Source organism: Blennius ocellaris (assembly GCF_963422515.1).
Source record: "Blennius ocellaris genome assembly, chromosome: 21".
NCBI lineage: Eukaryota > Metazoa > Chordata > Actinopteri > Blenniiformes > Blenniidae > Blennius > Blennius ocellaris.
In genome coordinates this window covers 4,535,336-4,560,653 of record NC_137670.1, presented here as the reverse complement: position 1 = coordinate 4,560,653, position 25,318 = coordinate 4,535,336, and the positions used below count along the sequence as shown (strand labels likewise).

The following is a 25,318-nucleotide window of genomic DNA, read 5'->3' as shown; positions in this document are numbered from 1 at the left end:
CTTCGTTAGGTTACTTCACACGACACGGCTTTATTAAGAAAGAAACATTTGTTGTTGAAAACATGACAACTTACCAACGTTTGAATTACTCCCAAACCTCTAAAGTGTTTTCTGAGGGTGTTGATTAACTAAGGGTGACATAGTTTTTGAAGGTTTTGGTCGTGTTTTGTGATATTTCACTCAAGTGGAGAGAGAGAGAGAGAGAGAGAGAGAGAGAGAGAGAGAGAGAGAGAGAGAGAGAGAGAGAGACGAATGGAAATGGTGACACGGCTCCAGATGGGAGAGGTTAGATGTTAACAGAAGACCTCTTTATTTGTTGTGTGTCGTTTTTTTTTTGTGAAACTGCAAAGTCGTTACTCCAGTCACACTGTCGGAGGCAGTCCTGCATCCAACATTAAACCAATTTACAAAGACCTTTGGACGTGTGCACCACCTCCACAACATGATTTAATGAATGTTTGATTTATTATTGTTTAAACGACAATGATGCTCAGAGTCGAAAATGGCTTCCAAGGTTTCTATCTATTTGACAACGCTCTGACACCCATCTATAAATGGGGAAATACAACTTTATGAAAGTGCTCTGACTTGAAAACACTGTCAATACTGTTATTATTATTAATATTAAATGTAATATCATTGTTATTACAATGTTTGCCTCAAGAGTTATGACTCCAAGCATTGTCTTGGGACTTGGTAGTTTTATAATTGACAACAATCCAACTTGGTTGTATGTCCCCTAGGATGTCCCTGGACTCTCATTGTTAATGTTTATTGTGTGTTGTTCTCACGTTTTTTTTTTTAATAAAGAAAGCACACACACAGTGTGCTTTCTTTATAAAACCAACCAACAGCACCAACTAGGGGGCCAGCAGGAAAATTAATGTCCATCGTTTTCAGTGTTTCTGCCGTTGTCGTGGAAACAGACATCGTTTTCAAAACATTGCCTTGTAAACGCGAAACTTTTCTGAAACAAACACGGAAAAACACTAAATGAGGGTTGTTGAATGATATCAAAAGGAATGATATCCTGCTTTGTTTTTTTTGTTCATTGTGGAAATATCGGTTCTTCGTTAAACAATCTCTTTCCATAATTAGCGCGTCAGGTGGAGGCGGGTGTGTGAGAAGCAGGTGTCGCGGAGGGCAAAGGTGGAGGCGCAGGGTTCACGCCTGGCTTGAGGAGGGCACACACTCGGCGGATGTAACGTGATCGCCGGAGACCTCCGGAGCTCCGAGCTGCCCTGCGGATTGTGAAAGTGATTATCGTGAGGGTATAATTGTAAAAAAACTGGGACGTCCACCTCCTGCTGAAGGCATGCGGCACAAGACGACAGTCGCCCCCCCCCCACCCCCCGTCGCCAATAACACCTTGACCTCCGACATCTTTGCGTGCCCTCGGCAGCTGACCCCGGGAGGCCCCCGTGTGAGGGAGGTAGGTGGAAGCCGGGGAAATATCCAAAGTAGCGCCTGTCAGCAGCTGCCCTGCGGCATCCTGGGAATCTGTCCTCCGATGGGCGGGTGAGGACAGGCGGCAGGTGTGGGCGGGGGCGGGGGGGTTGGGGGAGCTCTGCTGGACACCACCTGGAGCTCCATCAGACGCTCACACCTGATGCATTCACCTGACGCGGCTAAAATAAGACCTGTTTGTTGTCCTCTGGAACACGTCGAGGACGGGTGGGGGGGGTTGGGGGTCTAAATATTTCAGGTGTCAGGGATCAGGGCCTCCCGCAGCTTTGATGAACACGTGCAGAAAGGGAGTGTGATTGATGGCAGTCAGGAGGGTCGCCGCAGAAATGCCGCCACTCTCAAGAGTTCACCGTGCCAACAGATGGGACTGTAACATTGGGCTCGCGTTACATTGTTTCTAGGATTCTGTTGTTTATTCACTTTTGGGTTTATGTTTGTACACTGGCCGGCAACCTGCTTGACCCCCATTGCGTCTCTGCGTCCGTTCAGCTCAGCAGCTGTTGGCCTTTTATGAGGCATTCGACTTAACGTTATGAGACATTTATTCTCCAATTCGTATTTCAAACGGAGCACGTGAGGTCACTTTATTTTATTTTTGGGTGGGGGGGGGTTGTTGTCGTATTTGATTGAAATGCTCCAACGGAAAGCCACGATGCACTTTCACGTTGTTTGGATTGTCTCTGAAGATGGGACGTTTGACCTTTCACAAAACATTCGTTTACCCATCTGAAACACGGTGTGTGTTCCATTTTCAAGCAATAAAGCCAAAGCCCTCGAACACTTTAATGCTTTTCGAGCCATGCCCATGAATGTCAGTGACGTTTATTTTCCCTGAACCCCTTGGAAACCTGCCAGGTAAGGTTTTCAAACATCACAGCAGACCCCCCCCCCCTACCCCCCTCCATGTTTGCAATTTTCTTCCTGTACGTTATTTATGTTGTTTTTTGTTTTTTTTCCTCATTGGCAGTCCAAGGTTGGTGGAAGTTAAGTGTTACCCTTCTTCAAACAAAAGAGAGACTGTAACCCTATCATTTGGCACCAGAGAGTCAAAGGGGCTTTAGACTAGACTGTTTGAACTCACAAACCACAAAACAACCCCCAGAATTCATGCATATTAAGACTTTTCACAGCATTTGCCAGAGTGCTTTAGGATTTCACAAGCCTGCAGCCAAAACCATGTTATTTGGGCACAGACGGGCTCGGTAAATGATGCATGGATGGAGCATGTACGTTACGGCCCTCAGTGGTGCGGATTGGCAGGGTAAGACCAACGCCTCAGCGTGATGGATCCCCCTTTCCCATCGCACAGGCTACAGCTTTATCACAGCATGGGGAGACGTCCATACTTTCGCTGCGGAAAGCCTGGGAACCAATAAAAAGAAGGAAGCTCTCCCCTCCTGGGTCCTCCTCCTTCCGTTCCAACCATAGTGTTTTCTTTAAAATACTTTTGCCACATTTTTTTTTGTCAGTCTGGCACACTTTTCAGTGTTTCCAAGTCTGTGTAAACATTTTTTTTTTTTTTAAACAGTGAAGTGTTTACTACTCGAGGAAGTTCATCTTCCCAGCCGTTTATATCTGTTCACTCATGTTGAGTCAACGGAGGAACCTTTTTTCTCTGTTTTCAAGAGTTTTTTTTTTTTTTTTTCTCCTGTTAAGCTTTCCCTTTTCTGTTTCTGTGCTTAAAGGCATGAGCGCTGTCACACTTGCCATGTGTGCTATCTGCAGCTGCCTGTGTGGCGATAGCATGGCACCAAACAACCTCTTTCCTCTTGTTCCATCGGGGGCACGGCTGCTGCCAGTCGCCTTGGCAGAGCACGGCCTGCAGGCATGGGCAGCGGCTCTGCCAGCACTACCCTACCCTCCATCTCCATAAACAACACTGAAAACTACCACATCCAAGCTTGGAGTGTGTGTGTGTAAGGGGGGGGTCCTATACTGTCGAGGATGTTGATTGAACTCGTAGATCCTTATATGTTCCATGTTGTGTGTGTGTGTGTGTGTGTGTGTGTGTGTGTGTGTGTGTGTGTGTGTGTGTGTGTGTGTGTGTGTGTGTGTGTGGTCTGGGAGCACACTATACCTGTGGGGTCCAGCCTACCTCGTTGGGACCTAAATTGCAGTGCCTCGCACTAATTTACACACTTTGGACGGTTAAGATGTGATTTTCATTGATAAGGTTATAATTAGGTTGAGGTTATATTTAAGAAGTTGCAGTTGTTTGGGAATGTGTGTGTGTGTTGGACTTCACCTTGAATCAGCATGCTTTTAGCCTGGCCGGACTTCCCTCAGATGTTATTTTCGAGCTTTCAGCACTTCCAGGGTATTCTGTATATTCTTCCTTTACCAGGAACAAAGAGTTGCATAGTCGTGACGAGTGAAATAAAACATGCTGAAGATTAGGGTTTGGCAGTGCTATATAGACTGGAACAGAAATCCTGTGCAATTAAAAAAAAAAATGCTAATAATGGAGGTGGTGAAGGGAGAGAGAATGACAGAGTGGCATTTAATCTGCCTTGAGAGATATTTTATTCAAACAGAAGCGCCACACATCCATGTGTGGTTTTTGAAAAAGCTACCTGGTCCTGGAAGTAGGAGTCCAGCTGTTCAAACAAATGCTGAAGCCTATTGTATTTCAAACGTGGAGGGCAACATGGCACAATGGAAGTATTCACTGTGTTATAAAATGTAGGTTGTCTTTACAAATGATTAAATATGAGGTGTCACAAGTGGTGGATTTCTTTTACATTTCATCCATTTGGAGAAAGGATGGCACGAGGCTTTCACTAACTGCCCCCCAAATGTCTGGCAGCTTGATTAAAGAGAGGAACGTGTTAGAAAATGAGTGTGCCAGCCCAGACCTGTTTATTGATAGATGGAGTGCAACAGCACAACCTGCGTCTTTTTCCATAAAGATGGAGGAGGGTGATAAAGGGCCTGTGCAGCGGAGAGCCCCTGATGGATGTGCCCACCGGAGGAGAGCAGAGAAGCCACACAGTAATTCAATTAATCTTAACCTGAACACTAGTAATTGCTCCTGTAACTAGGTCTGACTGTACATTAGACGGGAGGGAGATCGCTGTCAAGAGGAACGCGTCCGGCTAATAGACGGAGGGAAGGAACGTCCCCGGTGCTCCCGAGTCCCACAAAAGAGCTTCTTTCTTTTTCCATCATCGTCCCTTTTTCAAACGATGAGGATTTGCATGTTAATGAGAGGAGCATGGAGCAGATTTCCTCAGTTGAGGACCAGTGAGAGATCAGCCATGGCAGGAAACATGTGAGAGAAGCCGCTCATGGCTGCTGCTGCTGCTGCTGCTTGTTGCTGATTCTTCTAATAAAGTTACATTGAATTGTCTTTTTGAGGAAAGTGTATTTCCCAATGAATGAGCCCACTTTCGTTGAGACATACTTACCCACTCTCCACTCTCGATAAAGTTATGATTACGATTCTCATTTCTCTTAAACAGGAAACTACAACCAGAGACAGGTGATCTTAGTTTTGCAGAAATAGCTATAAAGCGGTTGAAAAAGTTACCCTGGCTCAGTCTTCATAAAGCAATGTGCACCGGGACCTCCAATGTCCATTAAAGAGGTCTTGTGTTTTCCAGTTTTATTGGTTGATCCATTCATTCTCTCAGAAAAGTGGATAATTTACCATTATCTGGAAAAGAAAAACATTTTTTTTACTAGAAAACATTCACATTTAATCAGTCTGGTCTGTATTTTCCTTGTTTTAATTTTCGTCAAGTAGCCAGTTCTACCTGCGTCACCATGCTTCCAGTGAGCTGTACATCTACAGTATAAATAAATAAATATGAAAATGATTTCTTTTACTTCTTGTTAAGAAAGTTGATCCCGTCTGTCGATGTGAAACTTGCATGCCGGGAGCCAGATTTTTAAATTCTCTACTTGATTCCGTGCCCTTTGTGCTCTGTTGTGGTTTTCATTTGTGTCTGGCTCCTATTAAACTCTTCAGTAAATGCTCTCGGATTGTCAGAAATCCTGTGAACACACCCGGAGATATTGATCCCATTGTTTCCTTGAGGAGCCCGGGAGTGGTCCGAGGGTGTCCACCCACAGAGACAGGAAGACAAGACTTCTTTATGGGCCTGGTTTTTATGCATCCTCTGGAAACTGGATGTCTTCAGAACAGCAGATAAATCACGTTTACAGGAAAATCTATTTTTCTTACCCTCGTCTGTCTCAGTGTTTTCCCCACACCTCCTTCTTCTCATGTCCATCCGATATGAGTCACCGTTACCAACTGGATGGTCGACAAGCATTCTTTAAAATCTGACCCCGTTACATCAATAACTTGTGTTTGATTTCGACATTATTGCAGCGCTTTTTTATTTACGCAGCTGGTTAGCTCCAGGTCAGTCACGGTCAGTTTGGACTGAGGGTGTAACAACATTGTGAACCCTGTGGGACTCGACTTGAGCCCCGACTCATTTTAACCGTCAAACATGCAGCGGGGCCGGGGGGGTCATTATACCATTATGTTGTCAGGGTGATTGTTTATTCTGACATCTTCGTCTCACATGGACACATCCTCCCCGGCAGTCGTGCTATCGATAGGAAGACCAGCCCAGACAGATGTAGCAGAGATACTGTTGGGCGTCTTCTCCTTGTTCTTTATCCACTGCGGATCTCGCCGCCACCACGCTCCCGACACAGGCCCCCCCATCAATTATTAATGTAGCCAATTAGCATGGCTGCATTATTCACCGGGAATCTGCGATCACGTCCATTAATGGCACTGTCTTTTCTCATTCTGGCTCCCCGATGTGACACAGAGGACATTTTTGACCATAAAGTCCTGCCTCCGTCATACACAGTAAAGTTCAATTTCCCCACCTTGGCCTTCTGTTTGGCACCCCGGGCTCTAAAAGGTAAGAAAGCCAAGCTTCTCTACAATGGTTTGCACAAAATCACAGCGATATTAACATAAGAGGATCACATTTTTAAGGATTAAACATCCACAGTTTTGAGCAATGGCAGCTGTAAAAGAGTGAGATTATTCATGGGTGTGACATCGTTTCAGAAAGGCAGGGAAAAGTACGAACAAGAAACCAACAGTCACGAAAACGCCACAATACTTTGTTTCCATCGCCACTGCCCCGATTCCCACAGCAACGCCGATGTCTTGTCACAGCGATTTATGGGCCCACAGATTACTGAACAAAAACCACTTCCTGTTTTCCTCTGTGTTTACCGGACCCACAAGCAGGCAGGCGTATATTTGATGAAAGTGATTCATTTTCATTCGCTTATCTGCGTAATTGATGCCTCCCAGGCCGCCCCGACAGCCATAATTTCATTATACAAACAATTCAGAGAAGTTTGATTAACACAAATGAGAGTTCAGGGGCCCTCCCTGGTTCACATGTTGCTCTACTCCCACTTCGCCTCCATTGTGGCACAGCCCTTTACCATAGTCATTAATAACCACTTCTTATCATAATAAACAGTAGCAAAATGATTTTAATTACCACTCTATTAATCACAACAACAACAAAAAACTTGTTTTAATCACCATACTATAATTTACCGTGTGTTTTTCACCTTGTTGAGGGTTCAGAACAGATGATCGAGCCCATGTGTGATTTAAAATCTTCCACATTCTCATTATGGCTATTGAGATGCAACTGTATTGATTTTGTTGTTGGGGATTCAACAACGAGCATCGATTTATGGCCCTTCTGAGACAGCAGTGTAATTAGGCTTATATTGTCAAGGCTTTACCCTGCTATCGGTCCTCATTGATGAATCTTCCAGTTCCCCGGCTCCAGCGAATGTAGCGTGAGCAGAGGAGAGTGTGAGCGCTAACGGAGAGGCTTGAACACACAGACGCACTGGGCCGCACACACAAAGCGCATGCCTGCAGACGTGGGCAGGCCGGTGTCTGACATGCCATTTATTACATATTATTTTCCATTCAGCCCAGCAGCAGTGGATTTTCTTTTTCACCACCCTGTTTTTGCTTCAGTGTACTTTTTTTCTTTCTTTTTTTTCTTTCGTGTATCCAGCAAGCTTTAAAACACGCTCGGTTCTGGCAAGGTGTAAATCCAGCAGGAGGGATTTCCCACTCACCCACAAAAGCTTTTAGTCCTGGCAGCCAAAAAACCGGTGTGTACAATTCTGAACTCTGAATGAGAAAAAAATTGTAACGTCTGTAGCGCATATGGAAACATCATGAAGACATAACATCACTAAACATGTGCTTGTACTCATGATGCATGCTCCAATACTCAATCAGCCGATCGTGATGGAGATGAGGCTGCTGAAGTTCAAAGTGAGCATGAGAATAAAGGAGAGAGGGGATTTCAGTGAATCTGAACCTTCATGGTTGTTGGTTTGAGTATTTCTCAAACTGCTGATCTACTGTAGATTTGGTGGCCCAGTGTGCTTGGTGCTCTTGCCTCACCGCGACAAGGTCCGGGTTGAAATACCTTTCTGTGTAGCACTATTCATACGGTTTTGTAGTACAAAGTGCTTCACGTGCTTTAAAAGACATTAAACATTTATGTCAGTGTTGGTTTTCCTCCTGTAAGTTCAGACCTGGTGATAATATGCATTTCGGGTGATCCGAATGTGGCGCCTGAGGCAGACTGTTCATTCTTGTTCGCATCATGTGTTTCGGTCTAGTGTTCAGATTGCATTTTTACCTCTACGTTATTACGCGACAGTTTTGTGGACAGGTTGTCAGTCCATGGATAGTGGGATTCGGCTAGACCAGTTGAAGAAAACCCAACTGTGCGTAAAGAGATTTGAACCAGGGTTTTCTTCCCGTCAGGCTTGACACACACAATTTATTCCACAGGTTCATAATGGCACTACAGACCTGTAATGTGTATGCAAATGTGATTGAATAGAGCTTCTAATAACCTCCATTCAGCTGTCATCAATATAAATGGGATTAATATGCATTTGGCTTTGGTTTGCTCCTTCTCCGTATGAATATGTGCTTTTGAATGATCGTGCACGTCCAGCCCCTCCTCATTATTGTCTTTACATTTTATTTATTTTCTAATTGTGATTCGGACAGACTGTATTTATTCACGGAACGGCCCCCATCTGTATGTGAGGCACATCCGTCATTCAAGGCTGGTAGAGTTTGACTCAATAACGGCGCAAATATCTAGCCATTATCTCTCTGCGGAGCACTCTCTCAATGTTAATGTGTTTTTAGGACGATTACATCAATGTGAAGTATTGAAAAATATCCTCCTGATTGATAACATGAATCATCACGCAAGTGTCCCCTCCCCCTTGAACACCTCATTTACCGTCCCCTTGGAAACATGGGAGGGGAACAGCCGTCACACAATCACTTGGTCACATGAGCTTTGGTTATGGGTTTGTAGTCAGCCGGATATTGGGGAAAAAAGAAAATTACATACATTTTTGACTGAGTTTAGACAAAAACGGGCATTGGCCATGACCCTGAGGTACAGACATGGGTGGGGCACATGACCGTTTCTAAAAAAAAGAAAATAATAATAAAAAGTGGTGCTACAAGGAAGAAGGTCAGTTAAACACTTTAAAACCCATTATCATTCACAAATAACACATAAGTCGTGTAGTAGAAAGGAAGATATTCTTCTGGCCCAACCACCATTTGTATGGCCCGTGTCCAATTCCCTGCCATGATACAATGTCATTTATAAACACGCCACTTGACGTACACTGGTAGAGTAAGGGGGCTTTTCCTCTCGCACCTCATTCACAAGAGTTAACCCCTGCCTTTTTTAAAACCCAATCCCAATGAGAGTCAACAATGACGAGTCAACACATTCAATCAATCCCAATGGAGAAATCATTCCTCTATCTTATTCAGAATCTTACCGACACATATCGTTACAGTTGTCTTGTTTACCAGCCACTGAAAGCCTCCCCGGTTTCACTGTCTGCAACAACACTTTGACATAAATACACAGAAGCTCCAACTGCAGACATTCTGAGGATAAATGTCAGGCTCCTAATGGCTCCTTCAGCTACATTGTGCTTACAGGGACAATATAATCGAGCGCATTATTTGTCATTGCACTCTTGTGTATTTATGCACCGTGGTTATCGGTCGGTCGGCGCATGCAGGGACACAAGATGGACTCTTTCATCAGGTTTCCCTGGTCGGCTCACTAGTTGCAAGTGAAAGGTGATTTGTTGAGTTGGTCTCAACAAACGAGGGAATAACAAAGAAGCCGAAAAGTGATCGCGTTGCGTTTTAAAGAAAAGGGGATATTATTCGTCTTGGTGGCTTCGTGTCAGTTCCATCTCTGCTCACAGAATCACATTTGATTTTCAGTAGAGAGCTCATTATAGCAGGGAGGTAAAGACCCCACTACACTATACGCATTGTCCTAACCCCGACAATGAGGTTCTGCCCTGTAATTACCTTCTATTTCTAAAACCATCCGTCTTTGCTGGCGGAGAGCTGACAGGCTAAAACATTAGCACGTTGTCAGCGCCTCCTCACGCGCCGCAGTTCTCTGTTACACTTCATATTATCTTGCACCCTCAACTCAGCTTGCCAGATGGGGTTACCTCCGCAGACCGGAGAGAGAGAGAAAGAGAGAGAGAGAGAGAGAGGTGTTTTCCTGTCGTACAGCCAGTTCAGCTCGGCCGCGATGGGGCCTCCCGGTCTCTCACTGGGGGTCTGTTGAATTCTGGGTCACAGCCCGGCCCCAGGCAACCGCTGGCTCCGCTTTAGCCATGCCGTGTCATGTCGTTTTTAGCTCCTGTGACATTCCACACTGGGTCATTTTTCACCTTTTCTTTCCAACGACAACCTGTTCTCCATCACCGTTCCCCGTCCCGTTCCAACTGTTGCCGATAAGCACGGCACCTCAGACGTCACCTGTTCGTTTATGCACGATACTGCTGCCTCGGCAGAAACGAGCCGCGCGAAGTTCTATTTTCCCCGGGCTATTTATTTAATGGATAATGCAAAGGAACGCGAAATGGAAATCACGCGTTCGACCGTGTCTTTAACCCCGGCTCCTCCTCGCACGCCTTCTCCCAACTGCATCCGCTTTCACCCCACCCGGTGAGCGTGAATCATTTTGGTAACTTGTGATTACTGAGCTCATTATTTATTCTCCAGGAATGTTAAAAATAAATAAATAAATAAATCCTATATAATGTTTAAAAGCTCCTGGATGTGAGCAAGGGAAAATAATCTTCATCTGCTTCCATCTGTGTCTCCCTGGCACCGCGATCGAGAAAAAAAAAAAAAAACCTGCAGAGATTGCGCGGGCATGTTTGTAATGAGTTTATGTCAAAAGAGGCGATAAGGGGGAGCATTCATACGCGCTAATCTCTGCCCCGCTCTGCTTCTTCTGCGGTGGCAGGACTGGTGCGCTCCGGCTGCGGCTTGGCACGGAGGCGAGGGAAAGCGATGTGATGTGCCAGGCGCTTTGTATTCGCAGCCTGGGAGAAGAAGGATGGAGGCAGGAAGGAGGAGGGAGGAGGGAGAGAGGAGAATAGGGGAAAGGAGACGGGCGAGGACGAGAGCACAGAGACAGTGTAATCTTTTTTACACTCTGCGATACCGCTGTCCGACGGACACTTGACTCTTATCCCGAGTCTTCTCTCTGCACTCTCCTCTCCAATATCTCACAGCGTCTATCGCCTTTCTTTTTTCCCTCCATCCTGCTCAGTCTAAATAGAAACTCGAGCATGCATTTTTTTTGGGGGGGGGGTGGGGTGCAAATCGCCTCTGTGCAAGGCTATTTTGCTATCTTGTTAAGTTTTTTTTAGGTTTTTTTTCTCTTCAGCTTGGTAAGCTTAGACTCCTGACGCCATGTGCTCCTAAAACTGTTTAAAGTTAACTGTCAAATATTTGGGTTTCATTATTTTACAGCTATCAGATTTCATATGGAAATAATGTTTTACTGCCTTGTGCCCTCCTCCTAGTTAGAGGTCCTGAGACAAAGTACTGTAAGAAAGTGAAAACCCGTTCGGGGCGATGGCGACTGAAACTGACACCGGCGCTCTGCTGCGAGGTAGTCCACAATGTTTTAGGGCAAAAATACGACGACGGTCTCAGTTCACAGCGAAGCCATCCGCCAGCCAGTCTGCTCCGGCTCCGCTGGCTGAGACACTACCTGACTAATTTTGGCTTCTCTATATGCTTGCATTTGAACAGAACAATGACTCCTTTTTAGTAAGTTGTTCTATTTTAGAAAATCCCAGGCGGTTTACAGTCAGAGCTCTCAGAAGTCCGCCAAAAAGACTCAAACTTGGGTTTTCAACCTGTCAAGTTTTTACTTTAATTGTGCGTGCGCGTGCTGTACAGTATGATTTAGAGTGCAGATATCACAGATTTTTTATTGTAATTCATTGATATGCTCAGGTGTGCCGAGATGAAAATGCGGTTGGAGATTAAAGCAGACGTTCTCAAGATGCAGGTTTTAAGGATGTGCGTGACATCATCTCTGCAGGCTTCTTTATCCTGTGCTGTGTGGTCGGAGTGAAGGGACGGGCACTTTCATGTTGTAGCAACCACACACAGACAGTCACCAAGTCTTTCTTTACAAGTGCTGAAAGAATGAGGTTTAAGGCATGGATATGTGACTTCCTGCCAGTATATATCATGACAAAGCAAAGCAAATAATGAAGTGTTCATACTCACAAGTATTGCATGTGAAGTTGACCATCCTTCGATCTATTACCTGCTTTTATTCAGGTTAGCATAGTAAAAAGCAGGGGACACTCTGGAGCACTTGTATGTCGATTACAAAGTAAACCCACATGTTAAACATAATCCCTAAAAGCTTTCAAGAAATAAAACCTGATCCAGAATCGGGATCCAGATCACCCCCAAAATATTATTCTGTGGAGAAAATGTCGACAAAATCCATGCAGGAGTTTTGACATCATCTTGCTAACAAAAGTCTCATCCCTTTCATGTGCTGAAATGCTTTTTGTCAGAGCCGCTTGTTGGATGATGGTCAAATGTTCTTGTGAAATATGACTCAAGAGTAGAACCTCCTGCTAACACATTTCTTACTCGACACTAGATAACAGATGCAGACTAAAGCCACTCGGGATTAAAAGCCAATCAGAACACTTAGGAAGGCTTTGAAATAAGCTGCAATTTTTAATATCACAACCATCTCTGGAGATGCACATTATGTTTATGGAGCAACCTTTGATATCTTCGGGGGCATTCGTCAGACCGTATCCTACACATACAGCTTGATTGGCTCCTAAACGTGTCAATCAAATCTGAAAGACTCTTTTTTTATTCAAATGCCTTTTTACATGGAGTACATAAATATATGGGGTCATTATTATTAAAGCCAGCTTTCCCTTGGTGAATAACAATCCCATTCAGAGAGTCTGATTTCCAAGTCTTGGTGCCAGATGACGAAGATCTTGTCAAGTCTGATCACGTTTCCTGACACTGATAACTATAATGAAACCATCAACTCTGATATCACAAGGCTGCATTTAAAAATTGTTATTAAATGATAAAAGACGTGCCCAAGGACCACGGCAGGGCTGGAAAATCAAATAGTGAAAGAGTGAATGTCTTCATTAGAGATGCACACCATTAGTTGGTTAGCGATTAAACGTCCAACCTTGTCGGTTGTTGATTGAGAAAATAAATGGCAGTCAAGGCCACATTTACATAATGTTTTCAAGTAAAAATGCTAAACTTTTCTTGCATTTTGGGTGTCAGTTTACACAACAAGGTTGCCTGAAGCCACTGAAAATGCAATAAAAAAAAAAATGCTCTGACTCTTATCGCCATGTAAACAGGAGTGGCTCGTGGTCCAACATATTAACGACATCATTTTTCAAAAGACTTCCATGTAAATGCAAAACTTTTTTGCAAACATTATTGTCTAAATGGGGGCTATATCATACAATGATTTGTCCACCTATCGAACTTGTGCAGCTGATCACCACGAGTCGGAGCTACAGAGTCATTTGACCGCAGTGCTCGAAGAGACTGAAATTGGAAAATTGCAAAATTTATTTATGGATAATGATGGATGTTAAACTGTACAGAACGAGTGCTTTTGCTGCCATTGTTACAAGCCAGGCCATTTGACGTAAGTTACCCAGAGACGGTGTGATCCTGCCCAATCAGAGCTCAACACGATAATCATGTCCAAGATCTCCTTTCAAGGTTGATGGAATATGTTGAGATACACAATAATGTTAAAGTGTCTTCTGAGCATTTCCCCTTTTCTTAACTAGTTTGTATTTTGCAGGGAAATCGGTTTCCATGAAATATTATGTGCAAAAAACAAAACAAAACAACAACAAAATGACAGTAAGAACAATTAAAACCATCTTTCACTGGAATACACAACATGCATGCACTGGAGAGCTTTATGCCTATAAATAAATACATTTAACAAAGTCACTGCTCTGAGCTACATTTTCAAAGTGCTTGTGCCAGGGTATCAACTCCTAAGAGGAGTAGGGGTGGGGGGGATTGTCTTTTTTTGCCATCCCATCATATTTGCAGCTGTAGGCTTTTTGTTATCAGAGTTGAGCTTTTTTTTTTGGTATTATTTTTATAGCACAAGCTTTCATGACTTTTTCTGTGTGTTAATATTTGAGTTCCTTCTCCTTCCGACACCGAGCAGCAGCAGCAGTGTGTATGAAGGACCCGAGCCATCAGAAATGTCCAATAACCGATATCTTTTTAGCGATGGCCTATGTGGCATATTCAACAGCCTGAAATGTTTTTTTATTGAATGTTTCAGCAGCTTGAAAATCACCATGGCAATGGTCCCAAAAGACAAAAGCCCTCGCCTTTTGTCATGGGTAATTATCACAGAGTAGGCCCCTTAAAGCCTTCCATTTGGCTCGGAAGAAATCCACATTTAATTTTGCTCTCATGCTTTTGACACAGAGGGTTTTGGTATTTTGGTTTTTTTTTCTTTTTTGTTTTCGGATCAGGCGTAAATCTATGATTTAAATATTCATTGAAATGACTTCCATTTGGTTTTACTTTCAACAGATTATTTCAACAGTTGGAACCAGAGAGGAGGAGATAAGACGAGCTTTAAAGAGACCACTTCAAATTTCCTAATGAGGAACATTCAAAAACACAATACCTTGAAAATGAGCTTTGGTATTAAACCCAAGTTTAGGTGTCTTATCGCTTACAAACCACTGAGTCCATAAAAAAACTGACTTGGCGGAATAAAAAAAAAAAAAAGAATAGCAGTGAGCTTTCGCCAAAGCCGATCAGGCTCAAACGTCATCTCCACATGCTCTGTCTCGAACTCCGAGCAACTCTGAACAAGTGGGTCAGGGAAATATGAAAAAGTAATGTTGGCACTGCCTGAGAATCGTGCGAGGCTACGGACACCCAAGGTGATGACACATTACACAATGCAGGAGTTATATTTAGCAGTTTGAGCTTTTAGTAATGTGTGGATGTGGATTATTAAATGCAGAATTAAGCGTCACTGGTTATTTACAGTGTGAGTTTCTCAATTCTTTCAGCAAAAATGGCAATTGGATACGTTTTCCACTGAAATTCGTCTCTTGTGATCAGTGTTTTTACACATTTTCTCCATGTGAGGCAATTATTACAAAGGAGGAAATTATTCTGACATGAATTTGGCATCTTATACATTTTTGCATTACTTTTGTAACCTGGTAGCAAGTTTGGCTTTAGACCGTTCCAGCCTACATATTCATCCTTTTGATTTGTTTGGATTAACAGAAGAACTTTTCAGAAATGCTGCTACTCCTTACAGATGAAAGTTGAAACGTTCTACTTGAAATATAATGGCCAATAATGTGAAAAAGATGACCATTTTAGATGTAGTAAAGCCAATATAACAATAGTTTCCATTTGATTCAGGATTTCCCAGTGACACTCAGAGGGCCTTCTTCTTTATTCCTCTTCCTCTCTGTCCTCTGTCACTCTCACCTTCCTATCCGATGCTGATAGAGCATCTTCCCGTCTAAAAGCCTTCGGATAGCTCGGATGCATGGCGCAGCCTTTCTGCCTCCTTCAGCCTCCCATCCAACACAGTTAGGAAGGGTAAATAATTCAAGTCGCGAGCTGATTTTCCCCCCTTATGCAATAAACACTCAGCGCAAAGGAAAGAAAGGGCTCTGTTAAAAATACTGCTGACAAATTTATAAGAACATACTGCAAAGCTCACTCCATAAATTTTTTACTAAATCGCATAGTAGTTGTATGGAAAGCGAGAAAAAAAATTGAAGGAGGCAGAAAACCCTTAAAGCTCAGTGGTCAGGCAGGAGTCCAGCAGGAAGATTTATTTACAAGATTTTTACAGAAAGAATGTTTTTACTGGAGTTCAATATATAATATTATTCTTATCCTCCTATTTATAATCAGTAACAAAATGTAAAGGTCAGGTTTTTTTCTTCTTTCCAGACATTATTTATGAGCTGCATAATGTTCAAGCATGTCTGTAAAAAAAGATTTTCCAAAAGTGCCCAGACAGAACTGACATCAATTGCATTAGAAACATGTAGGCATGTATTTTTTACAAGTCGTGTTTAAAAAACACGTGTTTTAAGTGTTTTCTCCGTGATCTTCAGACAAATATAACAAGACCACACTACTCCACAAGTTTTTCCGTTAATCTCAGACAAATAGGAAGTTTTATTCTCCGGTTTTGGGCCAATATTCGTCATTTAATACCTTTTTAATGGTAAGCATTAATTTGAAATGTGATTCTGAAGTCTTATACTGAACAATCTTTTCCGTCTTTAGCTTCATTTCCTGCCCAAACTGAGTTTCCACATGAAACTCATTCATTTTCTGTTCAAACAATCGTCAGTGCCACGGTGAACTTCCTGTTATCCAAACGTTTCTTCATATATACATTAAGACTGTTATCTTATGTCTTTGCTGTCATGCAGGGTTTCTTTCCCCTGCCAGTTGCTCTTTATCAAAGCCCCGTCATTTCCCTGGAGAAAGCACGTCCTCCCATTTTGTTGTCCAAGAATAGATGACCCTCTTATCGGGAAATTGCATTTATCTCTGAACCGCTTCCTACCCCCTAAAGTTCTCATGCACCACTTAGATTTCTATTCTGGATTTCCAGCTGAACCCACCGGGACAATTTTGATAGAACTCAAAATACTTTTAATTGTAACAGAGGCCATTATATCAACAAAAAACACTTGTAAAGTTATTTACTCGAAAGCGGAGGTGTCAAACATAACGTCAGTGGGCCATAACTGGTCTGTTGTGTTTTACCCCGTTACCACGGAAATTGAGTGGAAGCGTTTTCAAAATGTGGTATCTCCAAAAAGTTGTATTTTATACTGTTTCCATGGAGACAAAGTCAGAGAGTTTTCAAAAAGTTGTGTTTTGGCCTATTTCCACAGCGACAGATGTCAAGCGTTTTCAAAAAGTAGATTTTTTTTTCCCCCATTTCCTTGGAGACAAATTCAGTGTTTTCAAAAAGTAAAGACTTTTTACATGGAGTAGAATTGAACTGGAAGACCTCAGTTTAACCTGTTTGAGTTAGTCCTGTAATACACTGGTGACTCGTCGAGGACTTTCTCTGCCCTCTGCACGATGTTTGCAGACATTGGTTTCATCCCATGCAGCCTTAAATTGGAAAGAGTGTGGATAGAAGACGGATCTCTGGACAAAGTTTTCCTCTCGTCCCGTTTCAAATAATTCCGTCATTTTGCATTGAGATGCACTCCCCTATAGATTCACCTCGGTCTTCTTAAAATGATTTATTCTTTCCTTAAAGAAACCTGTTGAAGTAATTTAGCAATAATTCCTTGTATTTTATTTGCAATACATCCATCTTCTAAACCCACTTGGTCCGAGACTGGGGCTGCTGGGAGCTGGAGCCTTTCCCAGCCAACACCGGGGGAAAGGCAGACATCCCAGACAGATCACCAATCAAACACACAAGCACAGTTCTACACACACATTCACAAGTAAAGCCAGTTTAAATTTAAAATAACCTTGCCAAAAAAAAAAGGGATTTAAAAAAAATTGATATATACATATATATATATAATGAATGTAATAGCACGTGAAACAAACAGAAAGTGTGATTGTATTATGGAAGCCTCCCTTTTCACTGTAGTAATCCCGAGCAGACATGATGGAGGAGTATTTACTCTCCGGGAGGGAGACGGATTTGAGGCTGTAAAGTGCAGGTGTACAGTCAGAGGTGACACAGTGTGTGAGAACTATAAATCCACTGAAGGGAAGAAGAAAGGTGTGTGCTCATCCTTCAGGACCGAGGCCGTCTGGTCAACAAGTCTCTCTTTCCAGCGACGTTTCCGAGAGGAAACGTGAAACGTTTTTTTTGGTGTCCGCTTACATGACAATTGGTGCTTGTGGAGTTTCAATACAAACACAAACAACAGCCACTGGTGGTCCAACATGTTAACTATAATATTTTCCTATAATATTTTTTTTAAATGATGCGTTTTCACTTGAACATTGTGTAAACAGTCTAATTAGTCCTGATCACGCCTCGTTTTTTGGGGGTTTTTTTCTGTTTTTCGCTATTTAACCAACGTCGGGTGAATTAGAGATGATTGGAAACATGTCATTTAGTCCTTTGCTGGTTAAAGCATTGCATCACGCTTGCACTGTATTTTAAGACGCCGCCGTCCCACCTCATGCGTTTCCTCTCGCAGGCTCGCGCACACAGAAGAACGGCCCGCAGGGCAGGTAAAGGCCTGTGTTGTTGCACCAGGTTGACAGAGCAGTAAAGCTTTGGGCTTTTCCTTCACCACGCAACAGCCATTACATTAAATCACCACCCCCCCTTCCTCCTCCTGCTCCCCCTTCTTCTTTTCCCCATGACCTCCGCTGGCGTCCGCTGACCTGGAAAATATCTGGCAAGGTCCGAGCGCACCGAGAGTGCTCCGCCTTGCAAACAGCAGAAATTATTGAGCCAATTACAAGATTATTATCTGCCGGTAGTGGCAGGGGAACGCTGTGGGAGTGTATTTATGCCTGCCAGGGCTCCCTGCTGCAGGAGGAAAAATGAATCAAAGGCTCTTGGGGGAGAAGTGGACAGCACTCATGCCCACTTGCCTCTACGTCTTAACAACTTGCGTCAATTGACAGACCCTGGCTCTGGTCCAGACTCCTTTTCTAAAAAAGGTCAAGGATAACATCAGGAAACGGCCCATTTGAAGCTGATCACTTGTTAGCTTTGTTCACTCCCATTCATATGTCATGCTGTCATGTTATGTGCACACCTGATTTACAGTAAATAGGACCTCGGGCCACATTCAGGCTTTCTTCGAGAGTTTTATATAATGTTCAGACATGAGTCACAGCTTGTATGGTTGAATTGGCTCGCAAGTAAAACTTGTCCAGTCGGGTAAGGAAAGCAGTGATGTATCGGTATTTCAGAGTGGTTAGTTTATAGACAACCCTACAAAAGGCTCATTGAGTGATGTACTACCTCTTTCTGTGTACATTGGATTTGGCTTTTTTTTTTTTTTTTTTTTTTTTTTTAATAGAGCAGCCTGAAAAACTCCTGGCATCCTTTTCTCCCTAGTTATTTCCATATGAGAGGAATGACGTACAGTTACAACATGTGTTCTGTTCGGTCATGTGCACAAACAGTTTGTTTGTTGTATTCAAAAAGAACGTTTTAGTCATCCTTAATTTTTCATTCTTGTTTGTCTTAAGTACTGAAACGTTTGCCAGAGCCGTGCATCTCAATTTGAAAAGGAGGCCGGGCTTCATGCATTGTGTTTCTTATTTCGTTCTGGGCCCGTGTGTCGTTTCATGAGTGGATCCCGATGCCTGTGTTTCATGCATCAGTGTGCTCAGGGACTCGTGTTTTACCAACACGATGAAGACATCAAAGAGGAATCTGGAACTGTGGTAAATGTCGAGCGCTCGGGCAAGTTTGTCGTCTGTTACGTCACCCACCACTGCCAGTAAAGTTTCATTAGCGACCGCCGAATGCTTCTGCAGTAGAACGGAGGAAATGGCCCAGAATAGTTCACTTACGGTAAAATATAGATGTTTATTGCTCTTGACTTCAAGAGAAAGTATACTACGGACTTTTCTAACATTTAAACTTTGAGGTTTTTCATTAGAGGTCAAATTCAGTCCAAATTCAAGATAAATTAGTGGAAAGCTTTCGGAATAATAATCATCTTTAACATTAAATTATATCCGTCAAGGCAGTGGTGTGGTCTCGACCAGTGGTCTCCTAACATTTTTCTTGAGGGACCCCAATTTTTACTCTTGTAAACCCTGGGGATCCCCCACCGCCATCCTGTTGAAAGAACCGCATAACACTATATAAAGATGCATGATATACTTTTAATGAAAACACTGAGACTAAAGTTTCAGTCAACACTGTATATATCCACTTTGAAATCCCCCCATAATACACCACTCAGCAGTATTGTTTTCCCCTTGGATTATACTCTGCCTCTAATTGGCTGGTACAGCATCATGATGCTTGATGAGTCAATCAGAGGCAGAGTAGGGCGGGTCATGACGAGGCAAATATAGCTAACTGATGAATTATATGGAAATGATGTGACAATGAGCAAACACTGGCTTGATCTTCACTAAATAGAGTAGTCTTGCGTGCAATGTTTTTAAAAAAAAAGGCATTTCTGGGCTTTCAAAGAAGGCAAAGATCAAGCGTCTCCCCACTTCAGGGACGCCCACCACTGCATCAGGGTCCTATAATGTTAGAACCAACTTCCCCAATTCACCACGTTAACATTTCAATTATTTGAGTAAAAAAAATGAATGTGGCATTTCATCTCCTTGCCCTCCACACACGCACTTGAAACCATCTTCCCAATAAAATGTACATCGACCTGAACACGCGAGTGCGTCATGACTTCTGTCTTCATCGCACCACACCACACACCTCGCCGACCCCGAACCCCCCCCCAGTGCCGTCGCACCGCCACACCACGGCGGAGAGTGCATCGACCACAGGAAGAGCTCGACACACATGCCATCAAATATGGATGCTTCCTTTAGTACAGCCTCATTTCTTTTTCATAACAAAATAGTGTTCTCTTTTGCGTCCCAAAGTTGCACTGCTACTGTACGCACTTTTCGGGAAGTCTGGCGGATCCCAAATCAGCGTGTTCCCGGTGTCGGCAGGAAGACTACCTGCACACCAGCGTCTGGGGTTCCCCGTTTATCAATATTTAGTCTCTGTGTTTTTTTTTTTCGCCATTGACTTGTCAGCTTAGTGGCCATCGACATGAGCCAGATGTCATTGATTTTGTTTTAAGGCGCTATTATCCCGCCTCGCTCTGGACTCCCGGTGCGACGGGGCAGAGCTAATGTGAGAGGAAAGGAAGCTTGTCCGCGCTCCTCTTTACACAGCTGCGCGAGAGGTCGCAGATACCGAGAGGACTCTGGGGGTCAGGTGACGGTCAGCGTTGCTAGCAAATGTGGAGACATCGCTGCACCTGTGTTGACACTGTTTATCGACCGCTTCCTGCCGGTCCCCCCGCTCGTGCTGACCTCGCGATTCTGCTCCTCAAAGGGAAGATCCACTCAGGAAACCACGTAGACGGGATGTGTTTTGACATTGGCCTGGAGGTATCGACTTCGGGCTTTTAGCTCGGTTTCACTTCATGCACTGATCTCAACCTCGGAGCCGTTTTGAAGCCTGAAACAAACCGTAAGCAAAAGTGACAGACAGAGATGTGCTTTCACTGGAATATTCATGCCTCCAAAGCTGCTTGGGAAACTTCAACCAACCTAAAAATAGTCTCAACCTAATGTATCTATTCTTGTAGGAGTCAAAAAATAACATTAACAATAGCAACACAACAGCATCAATTGATTCAGCAACTAGCAGAAACAACACTTACATTAAAGTGACACAGCGCTTTGATGACTGGAGTAATTTTGTCCGTCGGGAGCAGAAAAAGAGAACTGCATGAGGTTTTCACGGCCACAAGCTCTGCAGATGAAGGCTGAGCGCTTAGAAGGCTCAAGAAAATATTGGACTTTGGCACAGGAGACATACTGTTTGTGCCAATTGCAGCATCAAACCGTGATCATTCTCAAACTTAAAATCATTATTTTGTGTGTGTTAGTGTAACTGAGATTAAACATAGTGTCTGACTCATTCAGTGTCTCGCTGCCAATGAGGGCGTCTAATCAGGAAGACATCATTCTTGGCGATCGGCGGGAAGCAGAAACTGCCATGAGGGCGAGCATCTTGAAGAAATGCAGTCTTGTTTGTGTGAAGCCGGAATACCGAGGAAACATCTCAGTGCCTTCAGCCTCATTTGGTTCTGTGTCTGCTAAACGGAGCGTGACTGTTTACCAGTCCGGAGCGAGGCAGACAAAGACCCTGGAAGACACTTCGAACTCTGTGCTCGCCCTCGCTGTTAGATAACCGATCGAAAAGCTGTCTTGTGGTTTTTCAGGTGATCCTCCTCCTTCGGGGTCTCAGAAGTTCCATCACAGGTGGCAGATCGGGTCCATCCTGGGAGCAGCACGGGCCACTTAGTCCCTGCCAGTCCTCAAGCAGCTCCAGCCAAGCAGATGAATAATTGACACTTGCATTCTGTACTTTAGTGAATTTTAAAGCTGTATTCTGTAGAGACTCTAAATGGTAGAGGGAGGCCGTGTTAATCATTCATGGGCTGCTTTTACTTGCTTTGCTTAAGGTCACTGTCCTAGAGGCGGCCGGGCAGAAGGGAAGCAGAGGATGTTTGGAAAAAAATGAAGCAAAAACTGCTCTTTTGAATCCACAAACAAATGTTATCATCTCAGGGTTGAACATTGGTCATTTCAGTGCACAACTGTAGGTACAATGTGTGTTCAGATTTAATTTGAACTAATTCACCAACGTCTGTCTTTAAAACCACAAGTCAAATTTGTACCTTTCACAAAGACTTGTTATTTCTCACGATATGCTTTAAAGAAATAATATTTTTCAAAATTTTTCCACCATCAATTACAAGAACAGAAAGGCAAGAAGGTAAGCCTGCTGAGAAACCCTCACTATCAATATTTTAAGACGGGCTCCACCGTTGCACACATTAAGACGGACTTTCACCATATCGGAGTGACTAATACCCCCCCCACCCCCCCCACCCCTCCTCCTTTCAAACGCCCCGCCGGGAAAAGCCCTTCTTGATTTCACTGCCCGAGACGTGGCGCTGGACCAAAACTGCCAATCAACATTTTGTTCCACATGACAGAAATCAAATAAACTCCTGTAAACAAATAGTTTCTAGGGTTATTCTTGACTGATTGGATTTAACATATTTGATGACACAGCCAGAGTTCGTCAGCTCGTCATGTTTATTGTACAAAGAGCGGTTGTGTAACCGTGACAGTTGCTCAGTATGTTCCCGTCGCCAGTGGAGGTCAAATAAATATCTTACTTCCTTTTTTTTTTTTCACTTCTCTCTTTCCCTTCTCTCAGGGAGCTGATGCCCAAGACTTTGGAGGGCCAGATCACGATGGAGAAAACCCCCAGCTACTTCGTGACCAGGGAGGCTCCGGCCAGGATCTCGGCCATGTCTCGGGACACCAAGGTGATCGTGGTGGTGAGGGACCCGGTCACCAGAGCCATCTCGGACTACACACAGACGCTGTCCAAGAAGCCGGACATTCCCTCTTTTGAGAGCCTCACCTTCAAAAACAGGACTACGGGGCTCATCGACACCTCGTGGAGCGCCATCCAGATCGGCATCTACGCCAAGCACCTGGACAACTGGCTGCAGTACTTCCCCATGGACCAGATCCTGTTTGTGAGCGGCGAGCGTCTGATCAGCGACCCGGCCGGAGAGCTGGGCCGCGTGCAGGACTTCCTGGGGCTCAAGAGGATCATCACGGACAAACATTTCTACTTCAACCAGACCAAGGGATTCCCGTGCCTCAAGAAAGCGGAAGGAAGCAGCAAGCCCCACTGCTTGGGGAAAACCAAAGGACGAACCCATCCAAACATCGACCCTGAAGTGGTGCAGAGGCTACGGGACTTCTACCGGCCGTTCAACATGAAGTTCTACCAGATGACTGGACGCTTCTTTGGCTGGGATGATTGAATCTGTCTTGGATAGAAATGACGCTCTGGTGCACTGCAGCAGATTCTTAGAGTTAAACTCAATTGAAAGAAAAACCTCAGAATTTGGGAATAAGGTTGCACTGTTATGAAAATAGAGTTATTGTTATAAGAGTATAGACCAGGGGCGTCAAACTCGTTTTACTTCAGGGGCCACATGCAGCGCAATTTGATCCACACGTAAATAATAACATAATCTGAAAATAACTTGAACTCTTATGTCTTTGTTTTAGTTTATCAATGTATTAATATATTATTAAGGTTCATATTTATTGAACTATCCTTTTACAACACATGCCAAACCTGAAATTAGAATATCTACATCTTTGAGGGCATGAAACATTTGGCCACACGTAGCTGGAACTCAAAAATATAATCAGCTAGTTCATATAATGGTCAGATTAACCTAGAATTCTAGAAATTGTCTTTTATGTTGAGACATTTCTACATCTGTGTCGTAATCCTGATCACCCGAACTGACTCCTTGCAATGTAATGCAGACTAAAGTGTGCCCCTGGTGGTCAGATAAATACATCTCAGTTCATGTCATAATTTCTCATAAATTTCATCTTTCAGGCAGATTGGACTCTCTGGTTCTGCCACGCACATTGTACATTTGTCATCCCTGATCAAAAAGAGAATATTATTGGAAATAAGTCATACTATTCAATTGGAATATCTTGGCACAAAAGTTTTATCTTCATGAATAACCTCAAACTTGCAGGTACAATTTAGTCAGGAATAGTCTGAACATATATACCTCATCTAATCATTGTAATGTCATATTTTAAGAGTTTTTATCTTTGTGTTATATTAAAATAAAACATAGATTACATTCAAAGTAATTATTGTAAATTAATGACCTCTTATTTATTTTGTTGTATATTTTTTGTTGAATTTTACATAAAGGAATTTTATCTCAAAATAGTTAAATACAGGTATACTTTTATACATATACTATATATTATGTATAATATATTACACTTGAGGTATTGTAAAACTGAAATTCCTTTTTTTTTTTTTGCCAATTTTGCAATTTTATTACTTTTCTTCTTCGAAAGGAAGAGTATCCTATGAATAGAGTACTTTATTTTCATAACATTGAGACTTTTTACTCAAACTTTCAACATTAGCCTGATACATTTTTCAACTTTGATTAATTTGTTTTACCCCGGACAGTGTTCCTGCCACATCGCATTATGCATGAGGGATGGAAAAGGCCTCAGCGGCAGCCCAGTTATGCAATTTTTCTCTGTTACATTCACATAATGTAACATAAGTTGTTGTGTTTATGCTGTCCTGAAAAAAACTGTTGAAGTATTTGCGTCGTATATACCTGCACTGTCTGTTTGTGTCGAGTTGGAGTCCCTTGGCTGTGAAAAAGAAAAGATTGTGTGCAGTTTGGCTGAAATCACATTGATAAGAATGGAGTTGTTATTGCCATATTCTAAACAGAAGTGGCTGCTTTTAAATTGACATTTTTTTTTGTTGAAAATACCATTAGATAATAAAAAAAATATATATATATGTATTTTTGAAATGTATTTATTCAAGAAGTATGCAAGCAGGCATTTGGAAAACCTCAGTGTCATGTTTCCCCTGGGCCTTTAAGAGTTTGTTTTATGTTCATTTCAATTTGGAAATGTGTTGCGAGCATGTCGCAGGAACACTTGTCTCCACTTTCAGTTTCAGAGCCGCGACTTTGTTATTTCAAGGGTCATTCCCCCGCCTTTGGTTAATGAAGCCAGAGGCAAAGATAGCACCCGCTGTTATCCCAAGCAGCAGCAAATCTGGTGAAGGAAAACATGAAAAGACCTTTACAAACTGTGACTCAA

At 43.1% G+C, this 25,318-nt stretch overlaps 1 protein-coding gene across 1 annotated transcript in view; it reads left to right on the top strand.

Moving 5' to 3' along the window:
* Window positions 1-24,341, top strand: part of LOC308145416 (heparan sulfate glucosamine 3-O-sulfotransferase 3A1-like) — a 29,407-nt gene extending 5,066 nt beyond the window's left edge. Inside the window, exon 2 of the mRNA XM_080516847.1 lies at window positions 22,845-24,341. Coding sequence (XP_080372973.1) covers window positions 22,845-23,466 — 622 coding nt within the window. The 3' untranslated portion in view covers window positions 23,467-24,341. The remainder of the gene's footprint in view (window positions 1-22,844) is intronic.
* Window positions 24,342-25,318: the final 977 nt, after the last annotated feature.